Source organism: Ahaetulla prasina, chromosome 1, assembly GCF_028640845.1.
Source record: "Ahaetulla prasina isolate Xishuangbanna chromosome 1, ASM2864084v1, whole genome shotgun sequence".
NCBI classification, from domain to species: Eukaryota; Metazoa; Chordata; class Lepidosauria; order Squamata; family Colubridae; genus Ahaetulla; species Ahaetulla prasina.
The window spans coordinates 348,024,241-348,042,468 of NC_080539.1; the positions used below are offsets into that span (position 1 = coordinate 348,024,241).

Consider the following 18,228-nt stretch of genomic DNA (forward strand, 5'->3'; position numbering starts at 1 on the left):
TCGTAATCGGGATGATAATAATAGAACAGAGATAATAATAGAATGTGAATTCAATATATGTTTAGAGAGTGACCACAAACTAAGAGGAATGTTATTTATTTCTTCATGCAACTCACATCTATTTAGCAATTACGTGTTCATCATTTATACACAATTCTATTTCAAACTCAAACTTACAATGTTCGAAAACAAATTATTTTACCTACTTTAAATTTTTTTAATTAATGGTAAATAAGAAAACCAGTGGCGACTATGTCCCTCTGCCATCAGCTCTTCTTTTTGATTTTATGTTGTATTCCCTTTGACAAAATTCTAGCATCTCACATTTGTATTCTATTATTATCAGTGCCACCTATCCAAATTCTTAAAGGAACAAGTGTGAAATAAATAAATAAATAAATAAAAAGCAACATCTTGTTTTCAGATGTGTGTATATGGCACAAGAAGCATTTTGTAGATGAGAAATAATAGCAAACACTATTTTATTTTCTTATTTACCATTAATTAAAAAGATTTAAAGTAGGTAAAATATTTTTTTTTAACATTGTAAGGTTGGGTTTGAAATAGAATTGTGTACAAATGATGAACACGTAATTGCTAAATAGATGTGAGTTGCATGAAGAAATAAATAACATTCCTCTTAGTTTGTGGTCACTCCCTAAACATATATTGAATTCACATTCTATTATTATCCCTGTTCTATTATTATAATCCCTGCTACCTGTCCAGATTGCTTGGTTATGCAGAATCCATTGCTAATGGAACTTTCAAAATGTAGCCATACAGCATTTCACTGGAATAAAGAGAGTTCTCTGCCTTGCATTCTGTACATGATATCAATGGAATCTTTTTATTATTATAGGTCATGGAACAGAAGTTGAAAGAGGCAGATGAACTACATGTCATGTTGCAGCAAGAATGTGAGAAATACAAAGTTGTCCTTGCAGAGACGGTAGGAAGGAGCTTTATAAAATCTGGTTATATTTGGTAATATTTCTTCAGCCTCAATTTCTTGTGGGCATCAACATAACTGAAATTTTGTATCACTAGGAGGGAATCTTGCAAAGGCTACAGCGCAGTGTAGAAGAAGAAGAGAGCAAATGGAAAATAAAAATTGAAGAATCACAGAAGGAACTACAACAGGTATTTTTTAAAAATCCAGTATTCATGCTGAAAATAGTTGGGAGCTAGTTAGAGCCTATATTCAGCTGTTAACTGAAAATATCCTTATAGTGTTTAATTATTTTATCAGTCTAGAAAAAATACAGCTTTCCTCTCAGTATGATAATTCTTAATATAGGGGATAAAATGAAAGATACAAATGAAAGCTATCTGAAGGAATCATTAGGCAGACACAGGTAAACCCAAACTGATACATTAGATTATCAGACAATTGATTATTTAATTTATGGATCAGCCCAACTGTTAACCCTTCCATTAATTCATTCAGATTTCTCTGTAATTGCTACTAACTAAAAAAGAAAACAAAGCTAATTTTTGCCCTAAGAGTTCATAGCTATGCTGGTGTAGAAAGAATAACAGAACTGGAAGGGACCTTGAATGTCTTCTGATCAACCCCTGTTTAAACAGGAAATGCTATACCTTTTCAGACAAACGGTTGTCCACTCTCTTCTAAAATACCTCCACTGAGGTTAATTGTTCTAACTCCTAAATAAGGAAATTTCTCCTTATTTCTAGGTTTGTTCTCTCCTTGGTTAGTTTCCATCCAGAACATTTAACCTCTCTTATCACCACAAAATATGTCTGAACATGCACACATACCCACACTCAGTCAGATTCACTCTTTCCTCCTCTGCCTGTGCTCTAGACATTACATCTGTTGCTTTATCTTTCGGAGGCCCTCAACAAATGGGAAAGGCCACTTGGGGCTGACAGGGGCCACTCAGGAGTTATTTCATGAAGGGTCCATGAAATAATTCCTGACCTTCTGTTGCCAGCACTGAATGATGCCCTCAACAAGCTCACCTGTCAGAAAACTGAATATATGGATACATTATAGTTTATTCATCTAGGAATACAATATGTATCTGGATGTACTGTTCTTTCTTTGTCCTACCTCTTCTTTTGGAAACAGTTTCCCCACATCATGCATTAGGAAAGTCATTCTGGTCTTCCCAGTAAGTCAGGATATTAAACCAAGACCTAGTGAACCAGTCTACAACCCAATGATTAAACAGCATTGCTTTGCTACCAGTTTTCAAACATGGCTATTTAGTGAAAAAAATAGCTACATGGTTAGAATTATTATAAATTCTATTAGTAGCTATTTTTTTATAGTCAATAAAGTGCAGACAGTAATTTAAAGATAAAAATTATTTGAATGAAATTATAAAATTGGATAAAGTTGGATATCATTTATTGTGTGTGTGTGTGTAGAGAGAGAGAAGGAGGGAGAGAGGTAGAAAAGACCAGATTAGACTTGAAATAAAATGTGTGATTTGTGACTGCCTGTTCCTTTTGTAGCTTAAAAAGGAACGGGAACATTTGGAACATGAATTGGAAAAAGCAGAAATAGAGCGATCAACATATGTTTCAGAAGTCCGGGAGGTAATGTATCTAATTGAACTATTGAAGCCAGATTTGTTTTCTGTCACATGTATATATTTACCAGGAAGTATGAATATTTAGTTGACCCAAAGATGAAAAGCCTGCTCATCCAACAATTTGGGAGATTTTTATGTTTTTAAATTAATTTATTACATCAAAATAAATTATATTGCTGAATAAAGGGTCAGTTGGGAACATATGGTAATGCATCCTAAAGCCTCTGAAAACTTCATTTCAGCTTAAAGATCTGTTGACTGAATTGCAGAGAAAACTTGATGACTCATATTCTGAAGCAGTAAGGCAGAATGAAGAGTTAACATTGGTAAGAGGCCTGTCCTCCACTGACTATATCTGTTGAAAAGTGGAGAAACTTTTCCAAATCCTGTCTGTCTGCTAACCATTTCGATTAGCTTTTGTCCACTTTAGCCACTTTTATAGTCTTTCTCTGCCTCTTAATAACATGACTAGTGCTTTAGTATACCTTTTCATCTGACTGCCTCTCCCTTACTAAAGGATTCATATTTCTATACTTTGTGAATTTGGAACATGATGTTCACAGAACACAGAGGACCTGGGCTTGGCTTTTAGTGTAGGATTGTTTGGAGGAAAATCTTTAGTTTCATTTGAACTCTGCACTTCCTTTACTGAAAGAAGTTTTAGTTGCTGAAAAGAAAAATGAACAAGTCCATCTTTTATGCAAATATGTTGGAATACACAAATGATACCTCAAGAGTTTTATCCAATTCTCAGCATTGGACATTATCAGGATTCACAGAAGAGACATGAATATGATCCTAGGACTGGAAATTAAGCCTGTGAAGACAGTTGGAGGAGTTGGATATATTTAGCCTTGAGGCAGCAACAGGGTTACACAATTATTCTCTGTAGTTTCAGAATATAAGAATTGAAATAACAAAGTTACAGAGAAAGAAATTTCAATGGTAGGAAAACTTTCTGTGTAGGACCAGCTTGATGTTGGAATGAAATACCCGCAGGGTAGTAGCCATTCTTTATTGAGTTCAGGCAGAAGAGGTGTAGCAGTTGTTTATAGGGGGAACGTTAATTTGGGGTACCAAACAAAGGGTTCGAACCACTGATTGAAAAATCTACTACCAGCTCTATGATTCTATGGGATAACATAGTTTATTAGCTTAAGGAAGGGGAGTTATTTTTTTAATTTCCTTAAAAGCTGACTGAATATGGAGCTTGAGACCCAGAGGGCCTACCCTGGAAGTAGAGGGAAAAGAGCATATCTATTTATCAGTCATCTAAAGGGAGTGGACTCCCAACTAAGACTGGAGTGTCTTCCATTTGGTGACGAAAAACTAAGCCTGAGCATAGAGAGATCAAAAGAAGCAAGCAAATGAAAGATCTCCAGTGTACATTAACCTAATGTAAATAGCAAGTGAAAAAGATCATCTCTTTGTTGAACCACATGCATTTGTCATATTTGGGAGCAATTGGGGAGTGATGGACACAAATTACATTACCAATCTTTACTAAAAGATTAACTTAAATGATTTGTAAACCTACAACTAAGAACAGGTTTTTGAGCCGATTCTGGAGAATTTATATTTCAGTATCATTTTTAGCAGGGAACTGGTTCCACAAAATCCCTCCCCCCCAATTGTTTTTTCTGGAAATTATTTTCATCTCTATTTCCACTATTGATTCAGATCCTGAAAACTTACAAAAAACGTCTAAATACTGTCTTGGGGAAGGATTCCTCATGTTTTTAAAAACTGATCTGCAGACAACAAAGCAAATCCATACAAGTTACTTCTTCTGATCACTTCATTTGCAGTTTATGGAGAGTTACCTATCTAGTGTCCAAAATAATAATCTTTGGTCAATTTTAAATCTCAAGTCAATACAGGTAGTCCTCGACCTATGACCACAATCGAGCCCAAAATTTCTGTTGTTAAGCAAGACATTTGTGAAATGAATTTTGATCTTTTTAAGACCTTTCTTGTCACAGTTCTTAAGTGAATCATTGCAGTTGTTAAGTTAGTAACATGACTGTTAAGTAAACCTGGCTTCCCCAAGGACTTTGCTAGTCAGAAGGTCACAAAAGATGATCATATGACCGCAGGACACTGCAACCATCAGAAATACTGCAACCTTCATATACCTGTTGCCAAGCATCCAAATTTTGATCACATGACCATGAGGATGTTGCAATGGTTGTAAGTGTGAAAGATGGTCATAAGTCACTTTTACCCGTGCTGTTGTAACTTCAAACAGTTACTAAATGAACTGTTGTAAGTTAAGGACTATCTGTAAAGTAAACTTGTAAAAAAGACTATTCACTATCACTGGTAATGCTGACAAGGCATTAAAAATAGTATTTGTTTAAGGTTCTCTCCACTGATTTTAATCTCTTTCAGGCTTATTTTTTCTTCTTTGCAAATGGAGTTTCCTATTACTCAATGTACTTTGTAGTGATTCGTCTTCAGTATGCATATATTCTTATATGTATATTACTTTACCAGAAACTGCCCCATGCTCCTCTTAAGCATTGTGAACTGACCCAGACTTAACCTCTTACAGCTCAAAACCCAGCTGAATGAGACATCATCTAAACTCTTAACTGATCTGGATGAAAGACACCAATTAGCTGCTGATTTGCCAAAGGTAAAGAATCCTATGGTTGATGTTGTACCTTCCTAGGAACATAATGACCAACTGATTCTGGATCATAGTTCATTTCTCCTTAAAGCACTATCTACAGTCTGGGGTATTGATAGATTCAAGTTAGTCATGGAAATATCCATTAAGGTTGCTGTGCCAATTCTAGTTCCTCCTGGAAAAGTCATGATGATCCATACTCAGTAATCCTCATGTTAGTTTATAGCAATGCATTTTATGTGAAGTTGTCCTTATGAAGGTTATTTGGAAATATCAGTTCCAAAATGCTACTTAAATTAATAGGAGAGCGTCTCCTCATACTCCAATGATCTCCTAGATTCTGCAAAAGTTCCTTCTTGGTGGAGTGTTCCCTTTGAAATATTTTTCCTCAGGAAAGATTATTGATAACTCTTTATTATTGATTTAATCAATAATTAATAAAACTTCCTGCCCCTAAACACAAGTGTTGCAGGCGTGCAAAACAAAAAATAACTAGGGCAATAAGCAGTAAAAGAACATCAAAAAGTCACAACTGCAGACTTCGATGGTTTTTTTTTTAATTGTTTATAGCCCTAGATATTTTTTATTTGTTTTGCAATCCTGCAACACTTAGTTCCGGAGCAAGAATTTTTCTAAAAAATATGTAGATGAAAGTTTACTTCTCATTGATTAAATCCTGTATTTGGGGTTTTGGGGTGTTTTGTTTTTTTTTTAAAAAAACAATGGCTCCTTAGATTAATTCCCACATAGGAAACCAGAGATATTTGACTAGAAACTCTAACCATTGTTAGCTTTCTAGGCTGAGTGAATTTGTGCTTGTAGAACTTTGCAAATGTAGTAATTATGCCCACATTTCATTTTTTTAAAAGATATTAACTTGAAATAATAAATGCAGTGTATATGAGCATTGCCTCTTCCTCCCTGTTGCCATTCCTAGTAATTGCTCATGACACCTTCTGATTCAGAGACTTGAGAGTAAAATATCGAAACCCCAGCAACCATACTCATCTATCTCTCAGTGAGCCATAAGTGACCATAAGTGAGCCAATACTGGAACATTTCTTGTCATCTTTTCACTGATTATGCTTGTGATCTAGAATGAAAAATAATGACCTATCTCCATGATGGCGAACCTATGGCACGCATGCCAGAGATGGCACGAGCTCTCTCTGCTGGCATATACGCCATCGCCTCAGGTCAGATCTCTGTCACGTTTCTTTCGTGAGCTTCTGTTTCCCTGCAAACGATGGAACAGAAGCTCACAAAAGAAAAAGATCTTACCTCTTGCTGCACTGCCAGTGTTGGGATGCTCCCCACCTCCCACCGGCCAGCTGTTCTTCGGGTCTCTGCTGCTCTGATTCTGATTGGATGTTTTAAAGCAATAACTATTTTAATTTTTGGCTTTTTTTAAAGGCCCAGGAATCACTGGTGATTCTAGAAAGGGAAATAGGAAAAACTAACATGGGCCCTGAAGTGATACAGAACAGTGATGTCTGCTCACAGACGGTGAGTATTTTCCTAGATATATAAATAATATGCCTTAGGAAGTGCAGATACAGAACAGACAGCCTAGAGGCTGATTTATCCTGTGCATTTTGCTCTGTATCATTTGTGGTCATTGAAGATATTCTGTGTCCCACTCTTGCATGGTTTTCATTTGCTTGGCATAAGGGGTCCACTGTGATCTTTATAGAAAACTGGTGTTTGGGTTGTAGAAGCCATTGGAGATTTGGTTTAGAAGTCTATAGATGTTGTATATTTTTATTTACTTAGCTCAGTTTAGGCACCATCTGACTCCAAATCAACTGTAATTGAACTATGATCTTGCGGCTTCTTTGGTACATGTCTTTATGGGGCTGGCCAGTAACTATAGACCAGTGTTTTTCAAACTTGGCAATTTTAAGATGTATGGACTTCAACTCCCAGAATTCCCTAGCCAACATGCTGGGTGTGGAATTCACATCTTAAAAATTGCCAAGATTAAAAAACACCACAAAAGGCTATTATATGCTGCCACCAGATGGCAGGCTAATAATGTCCTGGCAAGTACTATAAACACATTTTGGAAACCTTAAGAGATAGCTGGAAAGTTTTTTGCTTTGCTATTGTTGTTATGTTTATTATTATTATCTAGTTTTTAATTATATGTATCTGGGTTGTTCTGCTTTAGGACACCACTAAACGTGTGAAGCCTCATACAGTGAAAAAATAAAAACATTTACATGAAAAGGTAGCACATCAAAGAGATCTGATCTAGTATAGTTGTTTTCTAATTGAAAAATTTTTTTCAATAAAAAAGCTGGCCACACTGGGTGGGAGGAGTTTAAAGAGTTTCTGAAGTGACTGTCCAAAATGTTTTAAGGCCAAGAAATGCTCCCATTGCTTGTCCTGGAGAAAGGGGAGCCCTTTGGCCATGATGTGAAACTTGTGTAGAACAGCTGAATGAAGGTTGAATGAAGATTCTTAGGAATGAAGAGACCCTTTCTAAGGGGTGAGGGAGATCGAGGCTTTGACTATGTATCTAGCTTATATCCTAAAATTAATTGTTCACTTGCTTTGGCCGCCTCCGCTCCAAAGTTTCTAATACTTTCTACTTTCTTCCATCCCTTTCAGGCCGGTCCAGATAATGTGAATCTAATTCAAGATATTGTCCATCTTAAGCAGCTTCTTGCATCAGTTGGTCAAATGCTCACAAAGGGAAAAGAACAGTATCAGCTATTAGGTAGGAGAGTTTGAGTCTACTTTCCTAAGATGGACTTAAGCAGGAAGGCAAAAGTTACTGGTGAAGTTTTTAGTTGATCTGTAGGCAGCAGTAATCAAATCATAGAAGCTTACAGCCTCGCATTTTGGTTGAAATACCATTGTGGATTATTTCTTCTTACAAAATAACTTGGAAGAGTCAATGCAGACCATCCTTCCTCAACCAACAGCCTACAGAAATATTGAAATTGTCATGTTCAGAATTCCCAGTAGCATTCCCATGGATTTGCATTTACCCTTTGCAGCTGCTTTTACTGCTCTTGTACAGAGCTAATATATTTTCACAGCTGTGATTTTAATGATTATTTTCAATCTGGGATAACAAAACCTTGTTTATAAATGTAAACGTAGGTGTGGACAGATATGGAATTTGGATTCTCAATTGTCTGTCCTCAAGTTAATTTTAACTTGAGTTAAAAATTAAATTAACTCAAAAAAATTAAGTTAAAATTAACTCAAGTTAATTTTAACTTAATTTTAACTTGAGGACAAAGTAAATTAATTTTCATTAATTCTATTTAGTAAATTCTGAATTTGGACTTACTTAGTATCTTTTTTTAGCTTTAAGAAAACTATACATGCTGAATATTGACTTTTTTCCTCCCTAGAAAAACCTCTTATTTTAAAAAACCTCCTGATTCTTAATATATACCAGAACCAGATCACCCAAAATATGACATATTTTTCTGTTATTTTAAAAAATAAAAATAGTTTGCCATAGTGACTACCTTATCCTTAAGCTTATCTTTTTATTTTGTTTTGTTTTTGTTTTGTTTTGCTTCTCTTTTGCAGAATGAAATCATGGGGAGATCGTTTAATTTGGGGGTAGCAGAAGGCAATGTATTTTATATTTTGCCAAATTAAAGCCTTATTTATGTGTTCACCCTTTCTACTTCGTCATACACTGAACAGAGTTTTGTCTTTTCTACTCTTTGTTAGACTACTGATTTAAACAAGATGATGAAGAAGACGACTCTGCAGACACCTCCAGAGTTTAGTTTTATAATAAATAAATTTAAATAAACCGGTTTGGATAATTAGAGCTTTACATTCCTGGAGCTACAGTAAATGTGTAACCTTTTATCTTTACTACGCTCAGTAAAACTCGTTCACATACACAGAGACATGCACGCACCCTTGACATAGTGGTAGCAGCAGCAGCAACAATAACATTTTAATACTGACAGCCTATGCTGTTTTACTTAGATACAGTTTGGGAGTAGCAGCTCGTAACTTCTACCTGAAGTAAACACTCCTCCTCCCTACTCTCTCTTTTTTGGGTTGCTAATGTAATCAGTTTTTGTAATGGTGTCAGCAAATAAAGGGATGCTTACTACTCAGACTGTACTGTTATGTTCTTGATTTGGAATTCCCTAAAGAAGACCTCTAAAATCTTCCATGCTACTATATAAAAACACTGCAATGTGACAGATAGCACAAGAACCTTGTTGGGTCAGATCACAGGTTTTCCTGTTCCTGCATCAGGTGTCACAGATGGGAAAATCTCTGGGAAGCTTGGAAAAAAGACATCCTAACTAGCAGCTACTGATTGTCTTATTCTCCATTAATTTGTCTGCTTCCTTTTTAGACCCATCTGAATTGGGGCCCTCACCACACCTTGTTCTAATCAGTTCTAACTTCTGAAAATGCAGTTTGTAGAAAAAATGTGTCATGCGAACCTAGCCTTCACAACTTAAATCATGATTTTAAGGCTAAGCATGTTATGCAAACCCAACCAATTATGATATTCAATAAATCATAGTGAAAACATGGCATAACATAATGTGTGACCTCAATCGCTATTTGCTTTGAATTTTCCACTAGTCATAGTAGCTTTGCCTTCTGGTACAGAGAGAAACATTTATCTATACTTCAGTCTCGTGCTATGCCCAATGTTATATGCTATGGTTACCTCCTCTTATTGCAATTTGTGTTTTGGCCCTCAAACTGTTGTGTTGTTTCCAATTCCCCTACCATTGTGTTAGCTTTTCTTCAGCTCTACCTTATTACTTCTCAGAAGCAGGGTGCACAACTACTCATAATATTCCAAGTGTGATAAGTTTCCAGATGTTTCAGCTGGCATATATGTATCTCTTAAATATGTCATTTCTTGTGATGATAAAGTGGAAAGGGTTCTATGCTGTGATGAAATCAAACATTTTTCTTAGTGATGTTCTTTAAATTTATTCCTTTCAAGTAAAAGAAAAGTAATTGAGGTGCCATTAAAAAAATCCGAATAAGAAGCAATATTGCTTAAGGAACACATTTTTGAAAGGAAAATGTGGAATACTTAGTTTCTCCTTCAAATACGTTTTCAGCTAATTAAAGAATTCCTGAAATACATATAGTTCTTAAAACTGATAGGAAAGAACTTTTGTCATTGGTATAAAGATTAATATCTAAAGATAAATAAATTTGGACCCATACATCCAGCAATCATTTAATTGACACTTTGATCATTTACCCGCCTACACACAGTATATTAATCAAACTGAATCAGATGCTCTGAAATCAACTCTTTTCCCACAATCAATACATCCAGGGATAAGGCATAGTGCAATTTAGGGACTGCCCAGATTCACTGATCCTGATTAAAATTCTCCCCTATTTATTAGACAAAAGGTCAGAATCTTTGTCATTCATTGAAAGCAACTTTCCTGACCCTTTTCCTTGATCCTTTTGAACTGTATTAGCAGTGAAACATAACAGCATGAGCTGGCACTTCTCAGAAATGTCACTGTATCCCAGCTGAACATGATGAAATCAGCAAATACAGGCTAGGAATTAGCTGAAACAATGCACAATGGAGAAGATAACAAGCACTCCTGTCTGCACATATTTACTTAGCTGTTAAATAGTGCATAGAGATAAGCTTTCCCTCATGTGGTCATATAAAAATGGAGATGCTAGCTATGGTTTTTCTTGTCCAATCTCAATTGATCTTAAATAATGTATCTGGGAATTAATTAAGCTATTGCTGAACTGTTGGAAAACATTGGATGGGCTTCAAAAAGTTCTGCTGGTGAAATAGTCAAACTTTGTAAGGCAAAGTCAAGGCTGTAAAATGTCTTCTTCGCTTTTCCCCTCATCGTTCAGTCATTTTTGTGCTTGAGGGAAAATGGATTGAATTCAGTTGCCCAAGTGATTGAATATCAGATACAGCTGTATGGCAGATTGCAGCAGTTTTTATAAGTGGGAGACTGCCTGAAAGGGGGGGTGGGATTTTCCAGCATTTTGTATATTTATATAGCTATGTAAGTTGTTTTGAAAGGGGCACTTCACAATAATTAATAAAATGTTTCTTAAACTCAGAATTCTGGGAATTGAAGTCCATACACCTTAAAGCTGCCAAGTTTGAGAAACATTGCTCTAAATGATTCAGCATTGCTATTGTGAAAGCTTTCCCCTGAAGGTCTCATGTATGTGCACACAAAGCTGCTTTGCTTGTAACACCAGTAAAATAATTAGCCCACAGCAGACAGCCTGAAAAAGTCCTTTCAAGCAGCTATGTGAAGTCTTCAAGAGAACACTACTGCTTTAACACTTCAAAGAGGGGATTTGCTCACATCTGCATACTTGGTGTCATGGACTTCTGTGACATCACAAAGTTCAGTCTTTATATAGGTTTTGGACAAATGTGCTCATTTAAGCCAAAGAATGAGTGGGTCCTGGCACATAGATGGAGTTTTCCTATCACCATAGCCAAAATGCATTTGAATTCAGAGCAGTCAACTTGGTATTCCTTTCAGGTCCAACAATGTTCAAAAGCACTGGTAATCTTCCTCAATAGGCCCATCATTAATATGTTGATGGAATAGTAGTTACTAAGCAGGTTTGTAAGAAGTAATTGCAGCAATTTGTATTTTTCTGTTCTGTTTTCTCTGCTCCCTTGAACTGTGAAATTCAAAGAATACTGGGAATACGACTTCTTTTCCCCTTAGAAGGCCTAAAATTAGGATCACCACATCTATTTTTCCTTTTCCTAAATTCATATCGCAATTATGAAAGACTTGGTATTTTGAAAAATAACTGATACCTGTGAAGTGACCCCAAATATATAATCAATCAAAACTTTTATATCACACAGCAAGAAAGTCTGAATCGCACTGATCATAGGACAACCTCATTATGACCCAGTCAGACTATCTGACCATTTAATTTAATATTAATCTGCTCTTAACTGGCAACTGTCCTTCAAAAGAATTTATTTCCCTCACTGGCTTTTCTAACTTTAGATGCTGGGAATTGAATCCAAGACTTAGTGTGAAATTTCTACAATGTATGAATAAGTACATAGATAAATGCCTGTGTACATCCACCTTTATTTGGTTCACAATAAACTGGTGAAAATGGAAAGACTCATTGCTTTCTTCTTTCATCTACGAATAGTCCTGATAGTATATTTTGTTGCTAAACAGCAATGGAAACCAATTGCTCTATTTCATTGGATGCTTCCCAGCAGCTCACCATTTGTTTGTTTGTTTGTTTTTCCATTTATTTGGCTGCCTATCTCACAAAACATTTAATGGTATGTGAAAATGGAGACGGGAAAGACATGATGTCTAGACCAGGGGTCTTCAACCTTGGTCACTTTAAGACTTTTGGACTTCAAGTCCCAGAATTCCTCAGCCAGCTTTGGTTTGCTGGCTGAAGAACTCTGGGAGTTGAAGTCCACAAGTCTTAAAGTGACCAAGGTTGGAGACCCCTGGTCTAGGGAACACTCCGATCAGGGGAGATATACCACACAGCTGCATAATGGGCAGAGAAAGAAAGTTGGAAAGAAAACCTCCTCACTACACAGGCTGCAAAGTAAGCCCTATAATACGAAGGAGCTGAGTAAACAGTGAACCGCCTAGTTAGCTGTTGCAAGAAGATTGCACAGACTGATTACACACAGCTCATTACAAAATAGCATCAACTGACTACACACAACTCATGACAATAGCGCTTTGGAATATCTGCAAGAAATACTGCAAGCAAGAACTGGTGGGATCATGAAATAGACAAAGTAATAGAAAATGAAAAAACAAAAGTGTTCTGGGGATTTAGAATCCAAACAGACAACACCCTAGACATAACAATTGTTGATTAAAAAACAAGACAGTCTGGACAGTGGACATTGCAGTACTTGGAGACAACAGAAGAGAGAGAACTGGAGAGAAAATCACAAAATACAAAGACCTACAACTAGAATGACTGTGGCAAAAGAAAGCAAATATAGTATCTATAATAGAGGCAACCCAAAAACACCTGGAGCACCACTGGAACACTTGTCAGCATTGACAAAATCCCCATCGGTCAATTACAAAAGGCAGCTTTATTTGGAACAGTTTATATTTCCTGCCATGATATATTGAGCAGTGGTGGGTTACTCCTGGTTCTGTCTGGTTCTATAGAACTGGTAGTAAAGCCGGCAGAGGGCTCCGCCCACCTGCCACAACATCATCATGGGTCATCTGCATGCGCAGAAGCGCGTTGGCAAGCAAAACAGGTGCCAGCGTGCGCTCCTGCTGCAAACCGGGTAGTAAAAGTAAGTAGAACTCACCCCTGATATTGAGTATCATCAAGCAACATTTGCCTATCTCAGATCCTTGGGAAGGGTTAGGGCTAGGATTAGGGTTACCTTGGGAAGGACTCAATAGATGGATAAAAATTCCAAATTCAGTGTAAACACACATAAACAGTGACCAACTTTAATTGAATGTATATGCTGCCCAACTCTAAACAACTCTGGGCAGCTCACAGTGATGAAGCAAATAAAATTAATTAGACATTAAACATAAAAGATAACAAGCATGATGAAGTTGTCTCATTCTTCCTTGCCAAAAGCCAAGATGAAAAGCCAGGTCTTCACAGTTCTTCTAAGCAATGGCAGAGAGGGATCTATTTGGGTTGTTTTTGTTTTGAACTATATTATTTTGTACGTGTAAATAAATCCGCTAGCCATCCTCAATCTGTAAGCTTGATTGTATCATTTATTCCAGTATTATGCAGCAGAAGTCAACAGTACAATCTCCGCAGATTGTTACCCAAAGGACTCCCAAGTGTTAAGTCAAAGGTATAATTATTTCATTAAATATCAATTTCACAACAGCAGGAAATTGAATAATACTTGAATGTTGCAAGATCTTCAGGATTATACATACGAACATTAATAAGTATCAATTTTACAATGGCATATGCTGCCCAAAGGATTGTCACCCATGGTGTAGAGGGCAGGTGAGTCAAGGTATAATCCTGACATCTCAGATCTGAAAGTGTAAAGGCTGGAGTTTGGTGTGCAGCCTTTGCACACTGTCCCATTGTTCTTTGTTAATTTGATTTCATTAATTTATGAGAACAAGATCAATAACCTATGGCAGTGATGGCTAACCTTTTCCGGACTGAGTGCCCAAAGCGTGTGTGCGCATGCGCCAATGTGTGTGCCCCCCAAACCCCCAAATGCAATGCCCATGCAACCCCCCCATGTGCCCCCCCACGCACGTGCCCCCCCCCACATGCGTGGAAGAGACCTGAAGACCTTCTGACCAATGGGAGGCACATGCGCAGCAGAGCTGAACTGGGGTGATGGCTCGCATGCCATCAGAGAGGGCGCTGCATGCCACGCCCGGCACACGTGCTATAGGTTCGCCATTACGGACCTATGGTTATTCCCAGCTCTTTCAGAAAGAATGCTTTGCCATCATGTTGCTGTCTTCCTTGGTGTGGGACAAATTGTGTATTAATTAAATTTTTATGCTGGTGACAAAGTAAGTAAACCTTTTGTCCAATTGAAAAGGAGCTTTTTCACAACACCTCGGAGCTAATAAATACATGGGTGCATTAATGGAATACACATTTTTATATAATAAGGTGAAGTAATAACAAGAGGGGAAATCAGAATTTGAACGATGGTATTATCAAGTATGCTTGAATAATATGGTGATTGGCATAAAAATAACATATTGAAATATTCAATAACTAAATAATGGAAGACTGTAACTTAACATAAATATGTGTATTATTATTAGAACCATATAAGCTTGCTAAATGTAACAAGTATGATTAATATTTCATTTGTAGTAAAAGGAATGACACTCATGATATGGTGATTGGCATAAAAATAACATTGAAATATTGACTAACTAAATAATGAAAGATTGTAACTTAAATATGTGTACTATTACCAGAATTATGTAAGCTTGCCAAACATAGTAAATATGATGAATATTATTTTATTTGTACTAAAATGTAAGACACTCAGGTTGCCACACTGTTCAAGCATTGATCTGTTTGTAAATAAACAGAAAAAGCTTGAAAAAAAAATACATGGGTGGTTGCAAGTGACGCAGTCTGTAGTCAGTTTTCCCCCTTTTCACTGTTACATTCAAAGCCACTTGATCAATAACAAAGCTGACAGTCTGGAGCTTCCACATCTATCATTCAGATGGGTACATTATTTACACCAATCCCCAAGTGCAAACAAAAGAACAGGGCCAATCCAGCCACTCCTGCTGTGCCACAACCGCTATTAATTTCCTTAGATTGCTCCATAGCAGTAAGGCAGAACATAGTTTGATTGATCTCCCTCTTCCTGAGAAGAAGAGAAGCATCCTTGCCTTTGTTCTGCCACACATGCGCCCAGCGCCCAGGGGAGGCCATTGATACTGCAACAATGACTTATACTTCGCAATTATTCCTGAACTTGGTTGGTGAATGACCAAAAGAAATGATTTCACTGATTGCTTAATTGGAGAGAAATTAACATTGCATTCTACAGTATAGTAACAAGAAGGCACGCCTGCCCTTAATCGTTCATTACATGAGGCTTGGAATAGCAGCAAATGTTGCATGGTTGGAGACCAGAGGGGCTTTCAAGGCACTAACTAGCCCCATGGCTGTGAACTCCTATGTGAGCCCCAAGTGAGGCAGCAGAGCCAAATCATTATAGACATTTCCAAAAAACCAATGGACTGGGGACAAAACTCATTTAACAACTATCTTGCTTAGCAACAGAAATTTAGGGCTCAGTGGTGGTTGTAAATCGAAGATTACCTGTACTCTTCCTGCCTGACCAGGTGGGATGAACTGATGTAATGGAGCAGAGTCAGTACAGCAGGTAATCTGGCCCCATGCTATATATTTATTTGCTGAGTTCCTGCAAGGAAAGTGAGCTAACTATAAATGTATATCTCTGTAGTAGTGTTGGACCTTTGAAGTCAGGTAAGAGTGGGTGTAAGAGCACCTTGGGTTTTTGTTTGGACGTTTCTAATTAGGTTCACTTACTGTACTAAGCCACAGATGGCCTAACCATGGTTTCTTAAAAAAAAATCTGACTGACTTTAGATATGCTAAACTATAGTTTACAAACCACAAGGCTGAATTTCCACAAACTCATTTCCTAGGTTTGCATACAAAACACTGAATGACAAACCAACAAAATGGCTAAGGTTAAGCAACACCCTATGCCAGGGGTGTCAAATTGGTGGTCCGTGGGCTGGATGCATCATGCGTAAGCCACGCCCACTCCAGCTCCGTGAATGGGGAAAACGTCATGAAACATCACATGATGGCAACATGGCATGGCGAGTTTGAAACCCGTGCCCTATGCCATAAAAAACAAATAAGGGTGGGTAAAAATAACCAAATTTATCTTATCTACACAACATGCTAATTGCTATATTTAACTGACCTATTATTGTGTGATAGTGCCATAGGGTTAGTGCCTGACACAACATATATCATCTCTGGGTGCTGATACACTCCTTCCATATTTTCATTTTTAAAGCCTCTTTTAATTAAAAAAATGAGAAATTGATGGGTAATTAACATGAGATAAAAGTGCTTTATAAAAGTGCCAACAAAATTACGTATAATCAAGGCTATGGTTTTCCCAGTTGCAATGTATGGCTGTGAAGGTTGGACCATAAGAAAGGCTGAGCGCCAAAGAATTGAGGCCTTTGAACTCTGGTGCTAGAGAAAACTCCTGCGAGTCCCTTGGACTGCAAAGCGAACAAACAAGTCAGTCCTAGAGGAGATCAACCCTGACTGCTCTTTAGAAGGCCATATCTTGAAGATGAAACTGAAATACTTTGGCCACCTAATGAGAAGGAAGGACTCATTGGAGAAGAGCCTAATGCTGGGAAAGATTGAGGGCAAAAGAAGAATGGGATGGCAGAGAATGAGGTGTCTGGATGGAGTCACTGAAGCAGTAGGCATGAGCTTAAATGGACTCCAGAGAATGGTAGAAGCTAGGAAGGCCTGGAGGAACGTTGTCCATGGGGTTGCGATGGGTCAGACACCAATTCTCAACTAACAACAACAAAAGCAATCTATCTGTTTTCCCAGTATAACACTATTTCCATTATTGCTTTAGGGCAGGGCTTTCAAACTCCTGACCCGCGGGCTGGATGTGTCACATGCTGGCCACACACACGCCTGGTTTAGCAAAGAGGGAAAAAGTCCCGATATGTCACGTGATGCCGCTGTGAATTTGACACCCCTGCTTTAGATGGGTGGCTCCAACCCAAAGTTTTTCATGCCTTTTTGTGAGTTGTGATTGTGGATATATACATTTAATCACTAGGGGTTTCATTTCACACCAAAAAAAGGACCGCAACTTTGCTTAATGAGGATCTCTTTAAAGCAAATTAGTAGCTGAGTGGGAGAGCAAATACATGTCCTCTTCCCATTCCCCAAAATTAAGTTTCAGATTTAGGTGAAAGAAAGTTGCAGACACATCTGGAACTGAGACTACTCTGTGGATCAATGATGTGGATGAATTGTGTTAAACCTTGGATAGAAAGAGTGCAATCTTATTAGTCCAGCTGGATCATTCAGCTGCCTTCAATTTCTTCAATCATGTCTTTCTGAACCACCTCCACTGGGTTGACAAGGGGACACTGTTTTGCTGTGTCTACCCCCCCTTCCCTAAAGCCTTGTGGGGGAAATGGCCAAGACTGATTTATTGTGTCACAGCTAGAGATAGGAAGGCCTGGGGAAAAAAACTGGAAAAATTGGGGAAAAAACAGGCTTTCCCCCATTTTTCCCCCCAAAGCCTTTTTTTTCTGGAAAAATGGAGTGTGGAATATGTTCTTTTCCAATGATAGATAATATATCTATAAGTGGTGAAATCCATTTTTTTTTACTACTGGTTTTGTGGGTGAGGCTTGGTGAGCATGGCAGGGGAAGGATACTGCAAAATTTCCATTCCCACCCCACTCTGGGGCCAGCCAGAGGTGGTATTTGCTGGTTCTCTGAACTGCTCAAACTTTCTGCTAACGGTTCTCCAGA

The 18,228-nt window shown here is 37.6% G+C and overlaps 1 protein-coding gene across 8 annotated transcripts in view; it reads left to right on the forward strand.

Moving 5' to 3' along the window:
- Positions 1–9,298, forward strand: part of KTN1 (kinectin 1) — a 101,806-nt gene extending 92,508 nt beyond the window's left edge. For 6 of the 8 annotated variants that reach the window (XM_058162979.1, XM_058162982.1, XM_058162988.1 and 3 more), the window contains 8 exons: positions 863–952; positions 1,051–1,143; positions 2,485–2,568; positions 2,807–2,890; positions 5,119–5,202; positions 6,610–6,702; positions 7,810–7,918; positions 8,896–9,298. In XM_058162979.1, coding sequence (XP_058018962.1) covers positions 863–952; positions 1,051–1,143; positions 2,485–2,568; positions 2,807–2,890; positions 5,119–5,202; positions 6,610–6,702; positions 7,810–7,918; positions 8,896–8,903 — 645 coding nt within the window. In that variant the 3' untranslated portion in view covers positions 8,904–9,298. Of the gene's footprint in view, positions 1–862; positions 953–1,050; positions 1,144–2,484; positions 2,569–2,806; positions 2,891–5,118; positions 5,203–6,609; positions 6,703–7,809; positions 7,919–8,748 lie in introns of all 8 variants that reach the window. The other 2 variants (XM_058162981.1, XM_058162986.1) reach the window with 2 other exon arrangements.
- Positions 9,299–18,228: the final 8,930 nt, after the last annotated feature.